A 21,098-nucleotide genomic window follows, 5' to 3' on the forward strand; every position below is an offset into this window, starting at 1 on the left:
TGCGACCAGTCCTTGCACTTACAGCCATTGCAGCATCCCCACGGTTACATGATCACGATTTGGGTGCTTGGCAACCAGTTCGCATTTATGACCATTGCATCATCCTGCAGTCACGTGATCACCATTTTCGACCTTCCCGGCTGGCTTCTGGCAAGCAAAATTCAAGCGTGATTTGCTTAACGACTGCCACAAAAAGGTCGTAAAATTGGGTTGGATTCACTTAATGACTGCTTTGCTTAGCAACCAAAATTCTGGTCCCAATTGTAGTCGTTAAGCAAGGACTACCTGTAGAAGATGGCAAGATTTGGATCAGGGATCCCCAACCTTTTTGGATGTGTAGGGGAATTGGAGGGCATGCTGGGTGCACTGTCTCCAACTGGCCAGCGACAAAAGTCACTTTCCAGGGACCAGTCTTTCCCGCATAGTGCAGGGCTGCCGCCCCTGGTCATTTCCATGTTCTAAGACTGCCTGTGGTCTATCAGGGCTCCAAAACATGCTTGGAAGTAAAGATGAGGCTGTAAATTAAAGAACCCAGAAAAAGTTCAGGCCTGGATCCTGGAAGCCCCCAAAAGAGAGATCCATGAGCACACTGGGGACCAAGACCCCACACCGTCTGCAAGCTCTGGGTGTCAGTGAGAGCTACCCTATTCAGGATCTCCCTCCTCCCCCCGTCTGTTGCCTTTGAAACCATCGTTTTTTTCCCCGAGAAATATTTTGATTAGTCTGCAGCAGCAAATAATGTTGCAAAACAAAACCCTTTTCGTAAAGCAGTGCTCTAGGAAGCCTCTGTGCGAAAGATGCCTAGGCGAATGGTTTAGCTGACACCACAGGACCCCCTGTTATTTCTTAGTGTGCTTGCCACTTGTTTCCTTGTAATACTGTTGTTCCTTTGTTTAGCCCTTTTGTGGTGGTGGTTCCTTTCTCCCTGCATTCATAGAGGTTCCTTGAGAGCCGTCTGGGGAAAAGGTGGCAGAGCAAAGTTCCTGTGCCCATGTGCAGCACCCTGCTCAGCAAGCTGAGTGTGCCCACGGGCAGCACCTTGGCAACTTGAAGATGGGTGGAATTCAACTCCCAGAATTGGCTGGCTGGGGAATTCTGGGAGCTGAAGTCCACCCATCTTCAAGTCGGCAAGGTTGAGAAATACTGGGCTAGAGAGAAGTGGGTGGCCTGTCTTCCCTGCATCCAAGCCAGAGGATGCAAGGGAGGGACTGGTGGTCACCCAGCGGTGAAGGCATCCTTGTGGCAAGTCTGCTGTGGTGCCTTGGGTCAACGCTGTCCACAGGACAAAGATGGAGTGGGCCCCAGAGAATGGCCCGTCCTTTCCCTTGCCTTCCTCATCCAGGGATCTGCATGGGAAGGGAGTGGTATTTTGGCCCAGGAGGCACGGGGCGCAGATTCCCCAAGTGCCTTTGGGAGGCCGTGTTGCGACACAGCGTTGCATCACCCTTCCTTCCTTAAATTAGCAACAGGGGTATTTTTTTCAGGTGCACAGGCAGCAGTCTTGCAGGGAGGGGTCAAAAAAGTCAAGATGGTGGCCACAACCATGCAACGAGAGCCCCACGTTGCATGCAGAAAAGGGGTAGGGCTCCAGTCGGACGTTGCAGCCACAATCTTGACTCTCTTGACCCCCCCTCCAGAATTTGAAGGAGATCTTTCTCAGCCTGATTTAGATATTTTGAGGACTGAATCCATATCTTGCCTTATTTGGATTCAGTCCAGGAGTGGGGGGGAAGAGATACCCCAAGGCTGCTTTCCACCCCTGAAGTTCTGGAGATGTGCTGGGTTTCAGCTTGCAGGATCCTCAGCCGACGTGACCTTTGAAGTCCACCTTGGCTGAGCAGCACTAGGTTGAACAAGGCTGACCCAAGCAAGAAAGACCCAGCATTGTGTCTGGCTGTGGGGAAGGTTCCGAAGTGGGGCTGAAGAGGGAAACGAGTGGGCGCTCTGTGGAGGGCTCAAGGAGGGGGTTCCCGTTCCAAGGGCCAGCAGCAGTCCTGGTGTTCAGTGGGCCCCCCTGAACCAGCCCGTTTGGGGGTGATTCTCTTGTCTTTACAAAACACACCACATTCCAAAGAAAACAGGCCCTCTGGCTCTTTGGCCACTCAGGAAAAGGAAATGGCCCAGCCCAGGAGACAGCCAGCGAGCGTCCATGCGAACCTGTTCCTTTGCTCGGCCCGGTGTCTGGGCTGACTCATCTGGTCCTCCTTCCGACGCAGCCCACTTTGCCTCCCCCACCACCCTGGTCCCCTTCTCCCCTCTTTTCCTCCCTTCCCTCTCTCTGTCTGTCTTGGCCAGCTTGAAGGAGCCCCTGGCTCTCTCCCCAGCCGAGGCCTCCCTCGCCGCTGGTTTCAGCGGATATGATAATGCGGAAAGTTGAACTGCCCATTACTGCACCACTGATGGGTGAATTGATAAGGCTTTGATAATGGGGGAGATTAGCCGCTCTCAGTAGCCAATCGCTCAGCCCCTTCCCCCATTAACATTCCCCACCACCGGCCGGCTCGGAGCTGCCGATCTCCTCCATTTCCACTCCTCCACTAGATAAGAATGGAAATACTGACTTCATAGCTCACTGATTAAAGTGTCTGGATTTCTTGATAATACACAGATAAATTATGTTTTTCAAAAAGAAGGTAGGGACGGAGTGGGAGGGGAAGGGGAGGGGAGGAAGAGCCTTGAGTCCCTTTCTTGGCCCTCCCTCCTCCTCCTCTTGGGCTCTGCCCCACGTTCCCACTGGCTCTTTTGTGGCTCTGCGCAACGTAACTGCAGCTGGACAGTGGCAAGGTTTTGCAGACACTGCAAAGGGAGGGGGAGGGAGAGAGCATAGGGTGCCCTTCCGCTGGGGAGGGGGGAGGCTGTGCGTGTGGGTCTGTGTCTATGAGTGCGCATCAAAGTGGGGAGGTTGCAGCGATGCAGGGATTGCCTCCCAGAGATACATGGTTCTGCACCCATGCAACACACAAGGTCAGCGCCTGTGGGTTCCTGTGGCTGGGTCCCCACTGGGCAATGCATGGCAGACAAAGGAAGCCTCGCTTCCTTCAGTCTGGCATTTGCAGATCTTCTAGTAAATGGCCCACCTGGAAGACAGATCCATGCTGGCTTCCCATCTCCAAGCAAAGGGTGGGATATGCTGGAATACTTTTCCCAGTCTGGCGTTGCCCTGTATCTCCCATCAGTCCAGAAGTACCATTGGCTGGTGACGATAGAGATGTAGCCAGACATCAGATATTAAATGGCAAATAGCCCCCCAGGGAGAGAGGGCCACTCGTCACCCCATAAAACCACAGGCTTGGGATTCCAATTGGATAGTTCAGCCTGGTTCCCGACTGGCCATTGCTTGGCGTTTTTCCTCCTCCTGAAAGGAAGGAGGGTTAAGTGCATTTAAACACAGGAATAGACCTGACATCACCACCACCACCACCACCACCATGAGAAACCTGCAGCTGCTGTTCAGGCATTATACTTTATGGGCTGCCTAAAATCAGGGAGGTTCTGTCTGAAAGCAAAAAATGGGGGCCCTGGACTAAGGGTCTCATTCGCCTGGCATTTGCTCCGGCCACGAGGACTGGGTCCCAAGAAGTGCTGTCTGCGAAGCTCTCTCTTTGCAGGTGCAGGATGAGACCTCCAGCCGGCCAGGGATCCATAATCTTTCAAAGCTATCATGTTGCAATTAAAAAAAAAAAAAAGATTCTCTCGAGTGCGGTGCAACTTTAAGGGGTGGATCTGCCCCTAATCTGGAGGTGTCAGGCAGCCCAAAGCATCCCATCTCTTTCCACCTGCCCCTGCCTTTTTAGGGGCATTGAGATGGGCAGGTCTTGGCTCTGTGGAGTAGGCCTCTAGGGTTTCATTATGAATGCTTGCAGCGCCTTGTTAAGGCAAGAGTGCCTCTGGGCTTGCACAGAGAGTCCTTCAGCTGTGAATAATCCATCACTGAGCAGGGATTAAGGGTAAAGCTTCTGCTACATCCTGCCTTGATATGTAAATAAAGAAGCCACAGTTCCATGCAGCTGTGTCCAAAGCTTGAGCACCTCTCCCCAAGAATAGGAGAAAGCTTTACCCTCTGGGGCAAGGCTGGCTGGGGAATTCTGGGAGTTGAAGTCCACACATCTTAAAGTTACTGAGGTTGAGAAACACTGCTCTGGGACATCCTGATTTTTTAGGAGTGAAGGAATGGCTTTGCGGACCCTGGCCACCTCTTTTCTCAGGGAGAACGGCTGTTCCTTCCAGAGGAATCGAGCCCCCAGGGAGGCAGGCAAGGCTCAGTTTCTAATAAATCCAGAAGTGTTTCTCTAGAGGCAACCACCTTTCAGCCTTGCAGGCGTTCTTTTGTTGCAGGGCACGTGATGCTTAAGGGCAACCTGCCCTCCCCACCTTTGCCTTCGAAACACGTTAGGGCTGTATTTCTTTGAAATCCATCAGTAATCCCTTTGAGAGGATGCAGGCTTTATTTCTTTTTATGGCAAAATAAACCATGGTTGCTGGACATACTAAGCCAGCTGACCTTTGAAAGCTGGGCCCTCCCATCTCAGATGTTCTCACTGCTAAATTTTCTAACTAAGGACAGAGCAGTATAAAGTTCATTTCCAACACGCTGCCCCATTCCGGTTGGGCTGTTCGTTTTCTCCCTCGCTCTTTTTTAAAGGAACTGTGATAAAAAGCAGAGATAAGTCCAGGGCTGTTTTGTGTAGGAGTTGATATCTTTGTTATCTATCTCTCTTTTTCACTCTCTGAGCAGCTCTGTTGTTTTTTACCCTTATCTCACTCCACCAAAATGCCAAGAACAGAAAACACACAAACCCTAGTGCCTTGATAATTCATGGAACTGGTGATAAAATGTTACCATTAAATTAAAATTGTACATTATATTTTTTTTAACCCCTCTTTGCAAATGAAGTCAAAACAACCCTGGGAACAACGCACATAACACGCACACACACGGGAAAGGGAGGAGAGAAAAATCCGCTGTTAATGTGAATAAAATAGCTGACTCCATAGTTCGGGGTTGTGTATCTGGAGTAGAAGGGCATAAATGAATATATTAGGAGTTGCAAGTCTCCGGTTGCAGCCCCACAGCATTGGGAAAATAGGAAGGAGTTGTTATTTTGAACCAGTCAGGACTGGGCCCTAGTCAGTCAATAGGGGAAATCTGGTTTCTCTTTTTATAGCTTATTTGAAGAATGCATAAATGTGGGATTTTTCCTCCTAATTCTCTTTGCTTCCTGTGTGCATTCTGTAATTGGAGGATACAAAAGTGTCAGATTTGCGGCAGGAAAGAGATGGGGTATGTTTACGTGACTTTTAAAGCCAAGTTTTTCTCTCCCTAGGGCAGTGTTTCTCAACCTTTGCAACTTTTAAGATGTGTGGACTTCAACTCCCAGAATTCCCTAGCCAGCTAATGCTAATGCTGGCTGGGGAATTCTGGGAGTTGAAGTCCGCACTGCAAACGTTGAGAAACACTGACCTAAGGGGTGCCCAACTCCTGTATTTAGAAAAGCCACCCCCTCCGTTTTTTGAAACAAGGGAAAAAAACAGAAATACAATACACACAGAAAACTGTATAAGCCTCAGAGACTTTTCTATTATTACGGGGCCCTAAAGAAATCTCTGTGTGAGTTGGAGCCGTTGGATTCTTCTCCATTGAAGCGAGTGGTAGTAAAGATTACGCACGCTGTCTCCGAACTGGCATCTTCCAGACCCTGGGGGACTGCAACTCTCAACGTTCTGGAAGACGTCACCCCAACCCCTGGGGAGGGCACCGGTTTTGGATAAATAGAACGCAGTTGAGCTAAAGAGTTTCCCAGGTGGGGGGCAGCCCCTTGGCGCTAGCGTTCTTCCAAGGTGTATGTGCGGTTCTGAACAGCTCGCCATCGGAGAGATTTTATCACAGCATTGGAGGCTTCGGAGGGGAATTGTTTTAGAGTGTATTTTATTGCAATTTTATTATATATATATTCTATATTGTAAACCGCCCAGAGTCCCTCCGGTCGGAGGAGATGGGCAGTGACAAATTTGATAAATAAAATAGATTTGGGTGGCCTTAGGAGCGTCCAAACTCCGCTCAGTCCATTGACCCGTTTGGCCCAGCTGGCCCTCTGAGGAAGAAAGCTGGAGAGAGAGAATAGCTGAAAAAGTACAGCTCTCCAGTACAGAACACTGCCCAGGTTTGTGAGGTCCCAGAGGCTGTGGTGGTGCAAGGGTCGTGCGGGGAAAGTCGGTGAGGACCATGTGTTCCCAGCTGGGGTGAACTGGATGCCAGAATCCAGGCTCCCAAAACAGGTCTGCAAAAATCCCGATCACCACTAACGGACAGCCAAGAATGAGAGTTTGGAGTCTCTCTCTCTCTCTCTCTCTCTGTCTCCTCATGTTCTTCTGGATTTTTGCAGCCCCTATCTGGGAGCCTGAGCCAGAACCCCCAGCAGGAATTCACCACACACCATCGTGTCATGGAACGGGGCTTTTGTGCTGAGGCGGTTGGCAGAAGGCCTGCGGGGAAGACAGTTCCCTGACCCACGCCGTCCCTTCCTGATCGGATTCTGCTTCCAGGCAGGGGTGGGGGCACACTGCAGGAATTTGCCAGAGTGAGCGCTCTTTGCATCGACGTAAGCTCTCCCTCACCGACAGCGGTTTGCTTCAGTGGTATTAATTGGGCAAGGAAACATCATGCCAAGATCGCTTCTAATGTCTTGCTGGTCCATTAGATGCAACGTATAATCCAACGAAAGAGTTTACATTAGCTTCGTGCACGCTTGGTCGCCTTGGTGTGGCTCGGGACCCTCCTGGTCGTGTTGTTCTCTGGGCTGTTTCAGTTCCTTACGACGCAGAAAGCCATGCTTTCCGCAAAACCTGGTGGTGGCACCTCGGGCCTGATCATGAGATCTTTTCTTGTTATTTCCGTGTATTGGGCATTCGCCCACAGCTGCACCCGCTGCCCCTCCTGCAGCGTTGGCCGATCCGTTGTTTGTGGCGTTTGTGGCGTTGGCGTAGAAGGATGGGGCGTTTCGAGAGCCCCGTTTTGAGATAACAACCAGAGGTGGATCTTTCAGATGGCGTGGCTGATGGGAAAAACCCCTTGCTTAGCTCGAATGCAATCTTTCCCCCGGGTTTAAAAAAAAAATAATATTAATAACGTGAGGTTTGCAGCATTGGTTCAAAGGGAAAGTGCCGCAGGGCGAATCTCCTTCTCTTCTCTCCCTTCTTTTCGGCTTCTCTCCTTCCTTCCTGGATCGTGGCCTCCCCAACTCCCCCACGCCTTGAGTCCCCTCCGGTCTGTCTGATGTGCTGGAGAGCTGGGGGCCCCTCCCTTAGCATCTATCAGTGCCTTATCGGGCCCCATCTGGAACGTAAAGCACTTCCTCACTTTCTATCGGGCCTCGTATTTTCTTCCCTATTATTCCTCCTCTTCGCTCCTCTCCCTTCCCTCCCCGGCTTGGTACGATGCAAGCATTTTCTCTCTCTCTCTCTCTTGCACTATTAGTATTAGTAATCGTGTCCCCTGAAGTGAAACAATCTTTTGTAATCTATCAGGGGTTTATCGGCCCTATCTGAGAGCCGAGAATGGCCGGCCCCTGAGATGGCGCCACACTCGAGCGCTGATAAAGTTACAGAGTTCAGTCCGTGATGAATGTTAAGTAACTGCACCCGTCTCCGATAGGATATGGACTTGGCAGAGGGAAGAGCCTGCCTGAAAGCAATCTGCCTGATAGCGGGGGGGGGGGGCTGCTTTTTCTCAGGCGCTGCTCCCCACCCCGTCGCTTTCCTCCCCCGGGAGCTTTGGGGCAGGCCGGCCGGGGAGGGAGGCAGCCGTGGCCGAGCCAGAAGTTCAGCTCTTCTCCTGACCTTTGGCTGCCATCTTGTCCGGGCAGCTCTCAGGACCGGTTCCAGGGAATTTTTCCGGGTTCCCCGTCTCCTTTCCCGGAGACGTCCACCACGCCGCCCTGCGTCTTACCCACTTTGGGAGGTGTCCCACGAGGTCTCGGCGTGGCCAGTTTTGCAGAAGGAGCAGAGCACAGCTTGTCTGCGGGGAGGGCGTGGAAGGTCGGGATGGGGGCTTTGGGGCTGAGAAGAAAGCCTGTTTTTCAAAGGCAGCCCCCTTGCTGGATTGTCGTGGCGCATCCGGAAGGTCTGGCTCGGTTCTTACCGTCCTGCCCTGCTTCTAAGGGCCATTTTGCAGCTTGGAAAAACTCCATGCCTCCAAGGTGTCTTCTCAGAAACGCAAAAGGCAATGCTCTTTATTAGCTGCCTGTGTGCAAGGAACAGCACTTGACCCAGCAGGTTACAACCTTGGAGAATAGCTTGGGAAGCATACATAGGATATACTTAAATTCAGTGCTTAAAGAAAAAGTGTTAGGTTTTTTTTCCCCTAGCCTAATGCTCTTTCCCCACATTATATGGCAGAGGTGCGCAACCTGAGGTTGGTGCAGCCCTCTAAGACAGCGAGAACTTGTTATCCAATTATAATTATTGATGGGACAGAAGGGAAGAATTATGATCACTCAAGAATAATCATATTCGCTATATTTAATGTTATCGTAAAAGGAAACGTTTAACTTTTGACTTAGCCGCGCCCATTCCTTTTTGGAATGTACCTTTTAGAGTCTACAGAAAGGCCAGCAAGTAACGTCACGTGCATCCTGACATCTTCATTCAGACGGCACCAATTCCCTAACTCACATCAGGTGATATGATGCAGAAGCCATGATTGTGCCTTTCAGCAGACACCCGAGGGCTGTTCTCTGTTTGGAAAAAAATAGTGCACCCTTGGAATAGCAAGGGTAGAAGTTCAAGTGTGTGTGTATTTCACTGATTTTAACCTTCAGGCAAGCCAAGCCTTGTGAGCATTCAACATTCCTCCACTTCACCTCTAAGTGTGAATGGTTTGAAGGTGGGCTTGGGGTGTTGAGCGAGTAAGAATTAGCTTCTTCGTATGCTGTTTGATTAAAAACATGAACTCAAAAGGAGTGATGGTTCTCTGGTAAATACTGATTGTGAGCCAGTGATCTTCAATCTTTTTGCACACAGGAAATGATTTTGCACCTTGGGGAAATCCACGGAGGGCTGTGTCCTCCTTGAATTTGTTTTAACCTCTATGACTCTGTTTCTCAACGTGGGCAAACTTAAGACGTGTGAACTTCAACTCCCAGACTTCCCCCACCAGCCATGCTGGCTGGGGGATCCTGGGAGTTGAAGTCCACCCATCTTGGGAGTTGAAGTCCACCCATCTTCAAGTTGCCAAGGTTGGGAAACAGTGCTCTATGAGATGCTTTCAGCTGGGCAACCATCAGAACTTGTAGCCGAATTTCTAGATCATGGGAAGAAATTCTTCCTGCTGTTGCAAGTTTGGGAATGTGATGGCTTTTCTTCAAGAGGCGGCGGTTTATGAGATTTCTCCTAATTGCAAATATAAGCCGTGGTCCCCAGTATACTTAGCGTAGCTAGACCCTAACCAACTGGGTCAGATCTCCCAATGAGTAACTGAGTCATCTGTGGACCACATTGAGTCTCCAACCCCTTTTTCCAGGAAGGGTCCTGCATCCCATGGATCCTTGCACCTACTGGCAAGGCTTCATGGCATCACCGGCCCCTTTGCCATTGGCCTGGTAGGCAGCAGCAGGAGTGGCTTGGCCCCTGCCACCAATCAGGGTGGAGGAGGTGGGCTCCGGGCAGCTGGGCATGGGCTTTAGATTGTGGAGAGTTGCTTTCTCAGCTGTTCTCTCTCTCCAGCTCTTCACACTGTTTTGGCAGTCCCACAACGCAGCACGCTGGGCCGGCCTGGGGCGAAATGCCCCCCGCCCCACCCCAGGGACGAGTTGGCCTCTTTTTTTATTGTTTTCTTTTATTTTTGATTAGGCATTAACCTCCTAAATGACCCAGTTAAATGGGAACCAGGCCATCTCATCCTAAGAAAAGACAGAGTCAAACCTAGGATGGAAATATTCCCTTTAGGAAAAAAAAAATGCCATGATGGGGGAACAGGGAGAGGGAAGCGTTGAGAATGAGACCAGGTGGAATATTTATAGGTTATGGAAAAGCAGATGGTCACCGGCATCTGGATCTTTGAGCCCTTCCAAGACGATGCCAAACCCTGAGCCCCTGCAGGGAAGGGGAGTGAAATTAATTGATTTTGCAGCCCTCCGCTCATCCCTTTCATTCGTGGCATGCTTAGTCTCTGGGCATGTGCGGAAGGGAGGTTCCCCTGTTGTCGCAGGGACCCACATAGGAAGACAGCCCCACTTTATCATCTTTGAGCCACAGCAGAGGGCTGATCATAACAAGTACACGTAAGACAGAGGAAAGATCTTGTTCACTTCTGGGATGGGCGTCATCCACATATTATCAGTTGCTCGCACCAGACTGATAGGGACATTTATCTTGGGACAAGTTTTCAAGAGTTTGGAGAGAAGCAGGAGGGCTCGAAACAAGCCAAGGCTCTTTGTGCCAAGGCTGGTGCGATCATGATAGGATGGGGCGGGGGACTTCATTTGTTCCCCCACTGTCCCCCAGGAGGTACCAGATCCTCCCTTTGCTTCCATGGTCGTCTTCATTTTAGTTAACTTTGCAGAAAAATCTAAAAGCTCAAAGACAATGAGGCTGTTTTGCTTGCCAGGGTGTGGCATAGTGGATATAAATTGGGGGGCTGCTCAGGAGAGGAGGTTAGAGCTGTACCTGTTGAATGTCAGAAATGCGGGGAGGGATGTTCAGTGTTGTGCTCCTGGCATTCTGAACTCCTCTCTTTTCTTTCTTGGCACTGAATTAGTGGCAACCTAGGAATTGTAGCCCTTGTATCTGCAGCAAGCCAACATTGTGTTAAAGTAACATGTGCAGGATGATGTCACGAGGCAAATCCTGCCTGCTTAAAGAGTTGTTTTTTGCATGGTGACACATAGTCCCATCATTCTCCTCTTGTCCCCCTTCCGACTTCCAGAAATAATAGCTTCTGTTGTCTCCACAACTCAGATTAGTTCAGATGTTAGAAGCTGGATACTGGTCTTCCTCAACAAGAGGCTTTCCAGATGCATTGGACTGCCAGGCCCATTTTCCCCAGCCTCCATGCCATTAATAGATTTCTGTGTCCAGTGGTGTTGGAACACAACTCCCGAAGTATTGGACTTCAAGGCCTCTGGTTCTAGAGGGCGCACTATTAGAGCATTGTTCCGTTGTTTCTGGAAGGACTAGCTGGGAAGAATGTGTGGCTGCCAGCAGATATGCACACGCGTCATAATTTGCACAGGGTGGGGATATCCTCATAGGAAGAAGCTTGGCTTCTGCAGGAGGAACATGGCTGCCCCATCAAATTGGCTGCTGGGGGCCAAAATGGAGAGAATTTAGGAAGAACAGGCAGGACAAGTTCCTTCTTCCTAGTTCATGTTGGCCATGCTGAACCTGCACGCTTCTTCCTCCTCCTCCAAGGGACATATTTTGGTATCTGTGAAGACATTCAGATGCGCAGGGCTCCCTGTTGGTTACTCCCCAGAATCCTCCTCCTCCAGCATATGCCATGTGTTTGTGGAACTTTCTGAAACGTCATGCCTCTCCTCTTACTGACGTCTTGGAAGGGGTTAGAAATGGGAGCAAGACAGAGGCTGAATTTTATAAATCCACTGTGCGTCAGGTCAAAAGGGTACTTTGTTTGGGTTGCCAGGAACCTATTGCTCACCTGTTTCACTGGGGAGCCCTAATTTCTCATCCTGCTGCTTTGCCACCCTTGGAATTCCCAGGCAGGAGGGCCACACCAGGTTGAGAAAGGCGACATGAATAGCCTGCAAGGGTGACGAAAGTGTCTTGCTTTTCACCCCCGTCCATAACAGTCTTGCTGCCTCCAGAGGGAAGGGAAACCCACTGTGGGCGGTAGATTTCTGATCATTAACAAAGTTGGCATCCTGTGGCCTCTTATCGGAGCTGTGTGTCTGGCCGAGAACTCTTATTATCTACCCAACATCCCCTTTGGTGGTCTCCCTAGCTGTCTGTTCATTTACCCATCTTTGACACAGATAGGCATGTTGTCAGCACTAAGTTGGTTGGCCTTAGGCTGCTTCTGTGGCAAGAGGCCTCATCCAGCGAATGAGCGGCATGTGGATCCTGGAGGAGTTCATGAGGGCACGGTGGAATTCCATTGGGTTTTGTGAATGGAACAGTTTTTGGTCAAGCTGGGAACATCAGCGTCCTGTCCGTGGTGGATTTTCCCCTCTGCAGATGCCTTTGATCAGCCCCTCTCTTTAGTCGCATTCCCACAAAAAGACTTGCGCTGCCCCTTTGCTATGAACAAGTAGTATGCTAGTGTGTGCAACCCACTAGCTCCCATTCCCCCTGCTAGCACAACCAGCTAACTCTAATTTAATTTAATAAATTGATTTAGTTCTAAGAAAGAAGACCCTCGCCCTCAATGGGCCTTCTCGCGAGTGAGAACCTTGGTCCATCTTGTCTCCTGGAAGGGATCTCCAAAAGCCAGATTTTTCCAGCCTGCCTAGATATACTGAGCAGGCCTTCTGCTCAATACCAGGGTCTCAGGAAGAATATCCCTTGTGTAACTTTCTTCTGAACTGAACTGGCATCTTATCCTTCCCGTTTCAGTTCAGAAGGGCAGCCCAGAGATTGTTTTGTCACTCTTGGCTGGTTTGAATAGTACCTTGAACCACTATTTCTTAGCCTTGGCAACTTTAAGATGTGTGGACTTCAACTCCCAGAATTCTGGCTGGGAAATTCTAGGAGTTGAAGTCCACCCATCTTAAGGTTGCCATGGTTGAGGAACACTGCCTTAAACCAGTTTTGAGAAATACTGCCTTAAACCATTCCTGGATTGTTTGGTAGTGACTCTAGTGTGAAAACTAAGCAAAAGTGAAGAAACTGTCAGCTGAAGCATTCACACAATCTATTCACAGAAAGCTAAGACCTCCAGATCCTGTTGAGCAGACTTGCAAATTATAAACGTATAATTCCTTTCACCACTGCCTACAAGTCAAGTAATCTATCCAGCAAAATTGGCATTTTTAGGACTGTACTTCTTTATAGGATGGGGAGACTTCCTTGTTTGCAAGCTCCCTTGCATTTCAGAAAACAAAAACAAAAAACGGATTAATGTGTCCAGGGCAGCAGTTCTGACTGGTCCATCTCTCTGACTGACTGGTTTTCTGCATGGTTAAATGGATGAGATTGAACCCACCATCGCTGGGCTGCACTCGTACGGCCCGGAAAGAATTTTGCTACATAGTTTTCCTAGATCCTTATTCCAGCAGGGAAGATCTCCACTTGTGCTGTTTATGCAACAACCACACCTCAGAACAGAAGCAGATTAAAATTTATCTACTACAGAATAAGAGGGAATTTGTTCCATCTCCATCTTTCACTTCATTTTAAGCCACCATAAGATTGTATTTGTCATGTGGGGGAATTCTGAGCTTTGCTGACAGCCGGACCAAAACAGACGGGCAGATACAGGAGAGGGGTTGAGATGACTCCCATGGATCACACCTTGTCTAGGTCTACATCAGTGGCCTGATGTTTTTCAGAGGGGAAGGGAAAACCCAAGCTGAAGATGCGGTGGTGGCGGGTCGTATCGGTATCTCACCATCTTCCAAGCCTTTACGGGTGGTGCCCGAGGTTTCTTGTATTTTGCCCTTGCAGTAGTCCTGGGAGGTAGATTCTGCTGAGGCAGTGCCCTGTCTGAAGTTGCAAGGTTGAACTTCACACCTGTATTTCCATGCTACAAATTCCCAGTGTTTTTATGTGCTGATTGGATGGAGAAATTACAGACAGCAGCCCTGGCTTGGGGTGATGTGAATGGTTAATTAACCCGTGGGCGTCTGGTGGAGGGAGGACAAGATGCATGATGACCCTTGCTTGCCTTCTGTTTGTCCTGTTTCCAAACGCCTCGGCCTTCCTCTCTCTTCCCATCCATCCAAAGTGTGCGAAGCCGTCCCATTGAGTTAAGAATCTTTGTCTGGTGGGAATGACCTCGGATAACAGCTGGGAGCAGGCCTTGTCCCCAAGACTTGGCTTTATCTCTTCAGGGAGGGTATATCTCTGCTGTCCTATCTTCGGCTGCACAGTGCAGTTCTGTTTGTGATCTCCCTGTTCCCCTACCAGAGAGGGCCAGGCTTTCATGCAGAAGGCTTTGCAGGGAGTGAGGAGGTCCTTCGGCTAAGCGTTCCCACCTTTGCAAAGGTTTTGCAGAGCCAAAGGCTTTTCCCATCCCTGCATGAAATTGCTCCAAGGAAACAGGTGTACTGCAGCCCCCGAGACGAGGCCAGGCTATTGCCCTGCCACCCCCACCCCGTTGATGGGTATGCAGAGGGAGGGAGGGGGAGGGAGTTGTCAGATTTGGCATGGAGTGGCTGCCTCCCTGGTCTCCAAGCTGGTGGGAAAGTTTGAATCTGTTGCTATTTTCTAGCTCTTATCAGACCGTCTTATCGGCGAGTTCTTGTCTGCAGGCCTGGTTTGGGATTGTCAGGGTCTCTCTCTTGGCAGCCTGGAAAAAAAACTCGCACTCTGTCTCTCCAGATAGGGTTGTTTTTTTTTAATTTACTGGATAAATGAGAAAGATCAAGAAAGGTTTTATTGTTCAGGCAACAGAAGAAGAAGTTTGGGGTGAGTGGAGTGATTGAATAATTAAACATCGAATGGAGATTTTGACGGAATGTCTGCCTCCTCCAAGTTCCTGGGGGAGATGTTTCGTGCCCCTCTCTCCGGATCAGGCCTCCCCCAGACCACCCTTTGGGGGCAGCCCTTGATTGTTTTGAACAGTTGGAGGACTTGGAGCCAAGTCGTGGCTCCTGCTAGGTCAAGGGACTTGCTGAAGGAGGACCCATCAGGGTGGGAGGGGAGGTTGGAAATGTGCACCTGAAGCCCCAGGAAAGGAAGAGTGATGTGGAAAATGGAATCCTTTCAGCTAAAGGCACAGGATGCTGGGGTGTGTAGTCCCACGTGTCTGGAACGAAACAGGTTTCCTGGAATGCTGCTCTCTATAGAAGACTGACTGTGTTTCTAGGAGAGCAAGGAATCTGCCTTAAATGGGGGGGGGGGCTTTGATTTCAGTTGCCACCTTGAGCTTAAGGAAATCTTTGATGATTCTTTCATTTGCAAAAAAAGGGAAAGGAAGCATTTGCACAAATGCTTGTGCCATCCTGGACAATAACGGGTTTATCTTTAACTCCATTCACCTAATTTCAAAAGATGACAAAACCAACATTCAACATACAGAGTGTGTAAGTGCACTAAAGTTTCAGTAAAGTCAATTTCTTCCCCCCTTGGCTGGCATTCTTACGAGCCCCGCCGTCTTCCGTTCCAGTTCCCACTGCCGTCACCCTCTTCTCCTCATCTTTTGCTTGTCCCACAGTGGAGCCAGCAATTTCCTTGCAATTAGGAGGAAAGGGGCTAAATATGAATATGAATATAAATATGGCTCTTCAAAATGGCTGTTTTCAAGGGAATTCTCTTGGCTGTCTTGGGTTGACTGACAACCCACCTTTTTTAGTGTGTCACCCGCTCTGTTGGCAGTACGTTTTAGACAAAAAAGGGAAGTGGATGATCCAAACTGGCCTTTGTGAAGGTTTAGAAAGGAGATGGAAGGCAGGCTGAGCTGAGTCCCCAGTTCTTAGGAAGGTGGGAGCCTGGTTTCCCTTTATTGTGGGAATGATGTACGAAGAAAGAATAAAATACAGCCCTATCTGCAAGTCAGGCAGGAAGGAGAAAAGGCAGGCTTGTAGAATTCTCGGCAGAATGCATTTCTTCGTGTTTTCAGATGTGGGGGCATTTGGGCAAGTCTCCTGATGAGCACTACATATCTTACTTCCGGAATTAGCAATTAGTCCCACCTTACCAGGTTTTCCATAACTCTTGAATCCTCTCAGTTCTAAAGTTTTTGCTACCTGGAACTTTTAAGATACATTCCTTAGCTTACAGGATTTGAGGAACACACTCAGCCAAACCATCCAACAGGATATGTACAAAGTGAACAAGTCCATGCACATCTGCGCCCTCGGGAGAATCCTCAATTTCAGCTAAAAGAAAAAAGAAGTTTTAATTTGTCATCCAAGGCTCTAGATCTGCTAAGCTGGGTCAAACTGCGGAGAAAGGGCTTTCTGATAGGAGCAGACTGAGATGGTCAGAGGATGGAAGTGGAGCGTGGGTATTGGACCCCTGCCCCCCAGCACCCATGTTTTTGTTCCAGCAGGAGAATTGGCTGTAAAACAGGGTGGGGGGCACAGAGGCAGGGAATCAGATATGGCACAGGGAAGGGCAAGAGCCATCACCAAGGGATGTTCATTCTGTCCCCGAACAGTTTGAAAGGGACATTTGCTGTCCATCGCTGACTTCTATCTTCTGCAATAAGGGAGATGGTTATGAAGAATGTGTAGGACGCACATCTTCGAGTTCTGGGCACCTCTGCAGAAGTGGTTTGGCACTGACATCTTCTGGGATTTTCTTTTCTTTTCACTTAGTCTGGCATGGAGATTTGGGGTTTTCTGGTACTCTTCCAAGAACTAGCCAGGTTTGACCCCGCTTAGCTGCAGCCAGGCACATGGCGCAAGACAGAACAGCACTTCGTTCTGTTACGCACAGGGCCACCGTGAGTCCTAAACGACTCGACGGCAACTGACAACAACAACAACGACAAGCTGCTGAGATCAGCCAGGGTTGGCCAGGTGGTGGGTCCAGCTGCTCTGGGAAGAATGTATAGGGAGCAACCTTGTCCCAGACTGACCAATCTCATCCTAATAGCTCAGTGTATCCAGCCCTTGTTCCTCTGAACCCAGAATCCAACCCCAGGGCTGTCTAGATGTGCAGCTCATGCTCTGTCCACAACGTAGGCGTCCTTCCCCAGGGCACCAGAGGACATCCTCTTGGGGGTTCTGCAAATGCTGGGCCTTCCCCTCTCTCTGCACTGGCACACCTTCGCACTCCTCCATCTCTCCCCACTCCCCATGGAGTCAATGGAAGGGGCAGAAAGCTGGCTGGCATCTGCACGGGTAACTTGGCCGCATCACCTCCGAGTAGCCCGTTCTTCCTGACAAGGGCTGTGCTTTTAAAAAGAAACCCGTGTTGTGAAAAAGAAGAAGAAGGGGGGATGGAAGGAACCCCAGTTTAATCGTCTGAGCGGGAGAATCTGGGAAGTGAGTGTGTTTCTGTGCTCCTTCCCACTCTGTAGAGCCAGCCTTTAGTAATTCAGTTTTAAAGCATGAAAAAAGGGAGTTGATGAAATTCTGCTATCAGCACTGAGCCAATATGCAAAATATCTCACCAAAAATCAAATAGCTATTATGTTTTCATTTCCATTTCAGCGTATTTGCTTAATGAAGAATAGACAGATCAGGCTGACGGAAGGAGTCTGCGTGAAGTGATAACTCCTCTAGGCTTCCAGCAATCCCACAGACATGATGCCCAACTTGCAGCCTGCTCCCTCCCTCCCTCCCTTGCGCCTCTTCCATGCTCTCCGTTCCCCATTTTCTTTCTCTTTTGCCTCCTTTCTCCCTCCTGTCTTCTAAAAGAAGAGCTCAGCTAACCGACACAGCTCGGCCCGGAGAAGCTGGGGGGCAAGGTCTCTGGGTGTGGAAGAAAGCAGAGGGGACCTTCAGAATAACAGCCCTTGTTTTTTCCCCAAGAAAAGAGTTGCAGATGTTTTAGGGGTAGTCCCGACCTGCCGAGGTCCTCTGCTGAGCGAGAAGCCCAGTTATCAGGTTCCCCAGGAGATTCACTGATTAGGTAGCAGCATTTTTAAGTCATAAATTATAGCTTATAAGCCACAAGGGGGTTACACGTTGTGCTAAACTGTGGTTTGCTGGATAAGCCACAGTTGGCGGAGTTCACTTATCACACTAAGCCATAAATCACAGATATCGAGCTGTATTGTGGCGAAAGGTGATGTGCAGACCCAGCTGCAGACAAAGAAGCATGAATGATGCGACCCCAGTTTTTGCATGCAGAAGTATGTGGAGATATTAACCTCTGGACTTGGCAGGCGGTCTTTGCAGGCACCAGATGTTCCCTCCATCTTCCTCTTGGCCAGCCCGGAAGGTTTGCTGAACCTTTCTGCATCCCAGGTTTCATAATGTGTTTCCAAGGCTTCCTTCTTGGCCAAAAGAGCTCTAAACTTGCTTTCAAAAATCAAAGTGTGGTTGGACGCTGTGCTTCGTGCCAAGCTGGGGTTTCCACATTGGGCAGAGAAGATGCCAGGGGAGGTTTTGAACTCCAGGTCTGATGTGCTCATCCTCTTTTGTATTAAGAAGAGAAGGGCCTGTACCCCTGCTAGGGGTCACCTACATCCTGTCCCTCGTGGGCCCCCCAGAGGAAAACAAAGCCCCCCCCACTGCATGAGAAGCCAAGAGACACCCCCCCCCATTCTTCCAGACCTCAACCACTCTCTGGGACTCCAGGCATGTATATTTACTCTGTGAGAACAAAGGGCCCATAATCTATACAAAGCAGACAACAATGAGCGTGAATAAAGAGCCTGCCAAAGAAGAAAAGGCAATTTATTCTAATGCTACTAATTTCTGTTCCAGCACAATTAAAAAAGCTCTGATAATATTCAGAAACAATCACTAGCTAACAAATCGTTTCTCTCACTGTAAATTCGTTAGGCTAATTTTTTCTTTCACGCCTTCACGCTCCTGGTTCTGATAAAGTTAACCCACTCTGTCCTCCTCCATTTCTCCTCTTGCCCTCTCCCCTTCCCCTGGGACAGAGGGAGCTGGGGGGCAGAGGTTACAGCCCCGCCCTCTGGACCAGCATCTCCCCAGTGGAGGTGTCTCAGTCTAGCAATAATGGCTAGCGTAGCTGCTTCTGAGTCCCCGGGTCAGAGACAGTCTTGGCTAGGACACCCTGATGCTTGAGAAGGCCTTGAGAAGGCCAGCGTTCCTCCTCATTGGAACCATGGCCTCCTGAGACTTAGAGGTTCTGGCATGTGTCTGCTGACCTGTGGAGGATTGAAAAATGTTTTCCTTCTGATTATGAAGATTCTAGATCAGGCATGTGAGCCTTCCCCTGCACTGTGAGGCCTGGTCCATCGGGAGGTCTATCTGGAGCCTTTCTAGCCTTGGGAATGTTGTGGTGCCCCATGTTGCTTCCTCATCTTGTCCTTGAAGCCCCAGTTGCAAAGGGAGTCAGTGCTCTTGGTTTGCTATACTAGAAGCCAGGAATCTGTAAGACAACTGAACATCCCCAGCAGCCTTCGCGGCCTGCGTATTTGGACATAATGCTGCCTGTCTCTTGAGTAGTACTGCCACAACCACGATTGTGTGCCTCGGTTCCCCTTTGACGTGGATTTAGTCTGTAGCTCTGGGTCCTGTATTTTGGCACTGTTGGGCAGATGGTGCCCCGTCAGCGTAGGCTGATATTGGGACAATGTATGGGTTGCGCAATGCTACCTCTAGATTATTGCTATTCTGCCATAGTGGGGATGGTATTTCTTCGTACTGGTTGGAGTGGTCTTGTAGCGAGACCACTGTCGTCCATCTGGGAAGGGGACATGGCTGACTGCCGAGGATGTGTTTTGCCTTCAAAAAGTCTCTGTTCTTTCCTGGTATCTTTGGTTTGCAAAGGAAACAGAGTCAGCTGCAAGATAGTGGCTGGAGGACAAAATGTCTCGGGGATCGGGCAGAAGAGAAGCTAATGACTTGATCTACTTAAGAACCCAACATGGAGAAAATACACATACAGGAATACATTTCTGCACTGAAAGTACTGCAAATTCTAATGCCAAACTAAAACTCAATGCAAAGCATCTGGCCCAAAGCACCCAGTTAATATTCTTTTTTTTTTAGAGTAAGGGATTTAACTCTACGGCAGCAATTTTTAAAATTTGGTTCTGGGGATTTACTGCAAATCAGGAGCCCTCCTGTAATTTGCCCAGAGATCAGCCACGTCTGCTTTTTGCCCTCTCCTGAGCAAAAAGATGTCCTTCTGCACTGCTAAAAAACCCCCTCCCTTTCCCCCTTTGTTTTATTTCCTCCTCTAAAGTAAATGGGGGGAAAAAACCATCAACCACGGAACATTTAATAGTAGGCTCTCTCATTGCTTTTGGGTGTCTCTTGATATTTTTTTGCCCACGGCGATCTCGGTTAGTGGAGAAAATCTGTCTATGGATCGCTAAGAGTCAACGACTCGATGGCAGATAATCCATCTGTCAGCCATCTCAGGGCTGTGGTGATTGTCAGGATTTGTTAGTGGGTAAGATGCGTGGTTGTCATCCTGCTCCGTAGGTTTTTAAGGTGGTGGGATCAGCACTAACCCCGGTCTTTCCGTTGCTCCTGCAGGCGCCTTGGGTGAGATGGGAGAAGGGACCGGTGCTCCGCTGGAAGACGACTGCCTGTCCGAGAAGGAAGGAAGCGCTTCGGATCGTGAAGGCTCCGTAGAAGGCGAATCTTCGGCCTCCACATGTAGCGACAGTGAGTGCCTTTGTCTGCTTCTGTAGTGGGAAGGGGGGCGACAGCTTGCCCATGCTCAGAGGCACCCTTGGATATTGCTGTTCGACATCTGCCAGTCCCCCCGGGAATGGACACGTGCTTTGATTGCAAAAGGTGTCTCCACGGAAAGGCTCCGACAGAAAAGTCCAGGTGGATGTCACCGTTCTGAAGGAGGTGGGCCAGAGGAGCAGCCCTTGAGATCCTGATTCATAGAGTCATGGGGTTGGAAGGGACCTTGGAGGTCTTCTAGTCCAACCCCCAGCCCAAGGCAAGAATCCTCGCGCCATCGCGGACAAACGGTTGTCCAGTCTTGTCTTGACGACCTCCAGCGATGGAGCAGCCACCGCTCCGGGAGGCCAGCTGTTCCGCTGCTTGACAGTTCTCGCTGTCAGGAAATTCCTCCTGGTTTCCAGGTTGGGTCTCTTTGAGGAGCTTCCACCCGCGGCTTCTTGTCCCACCCGCAGGGGCCACGGAGAACAGATCGACGCCCCCCTCCCTGTGGCAGCCCTTCAAGTATGGGAAGGCTGCTCCTGTGTCTCCCCCCCACCCATCTTCTCTTTGTTAGGCTAAACATACCCGGTCCCTTTAGCCGTTCTTCATAGGATTTGGCCCCCAGACCCCTTTTCATCTTTGCTGCTCTTCTTTGCACTCTTTTTTATTTTTATTTTTAGTTTCATTCTCGTGATACTGCTCCCCCTGATG

At 49.7% G+C, this 21,098-nt stretch overlaps 2 protein-coding genes across 3 annotated transcripts in view; one reads left to right on the forward strand and one right to left on the reverse strand.

Moving 5' to 3' along the window:
- Positions 1-21,098, reverse strand: part of PIEZO1 (piezo type mechanosensitive ion channel component 1 (Er blood group)) — a 362,810-nt gene that overhangs the window by 90,901 nt on the left and 250,811 nt on the right.
- The window catches only part of ZFPM1 (zinc finger protein, FOG family member 1), a 76,613-nt gene that overhangs the window by 17,139 nt on the left and 38,376 nt on the right, over positions 1-21,098 (forward strand). For both annotated transcript variants that reach the window (XM_063313047.1, XM_063313046.1), the window contains exon 2: positions 20,247-20,378. In XM_063313047.1, coding sequence (XP_063169117.1) covers positions 20,247-20,378 — 132 coding nt within the window. The remainder of the gene's footprint in view (positions 1-20,246; positions 20,379-21,098) is intronic.

This window comes from Candoia aspera, chromosome 11, assembly GCF_035149785.1.
Source record: "Candoia aspera isolate rCanAsp1 chromosome 11, rCanAsp1.hap2, whole genome shotgun sequence".
Lineage (NCBI taxonomy): Eukaryota > Metazoa > Chordata > Lepidosauria > Squamata > Boidae > Candoia > Candoia aspera.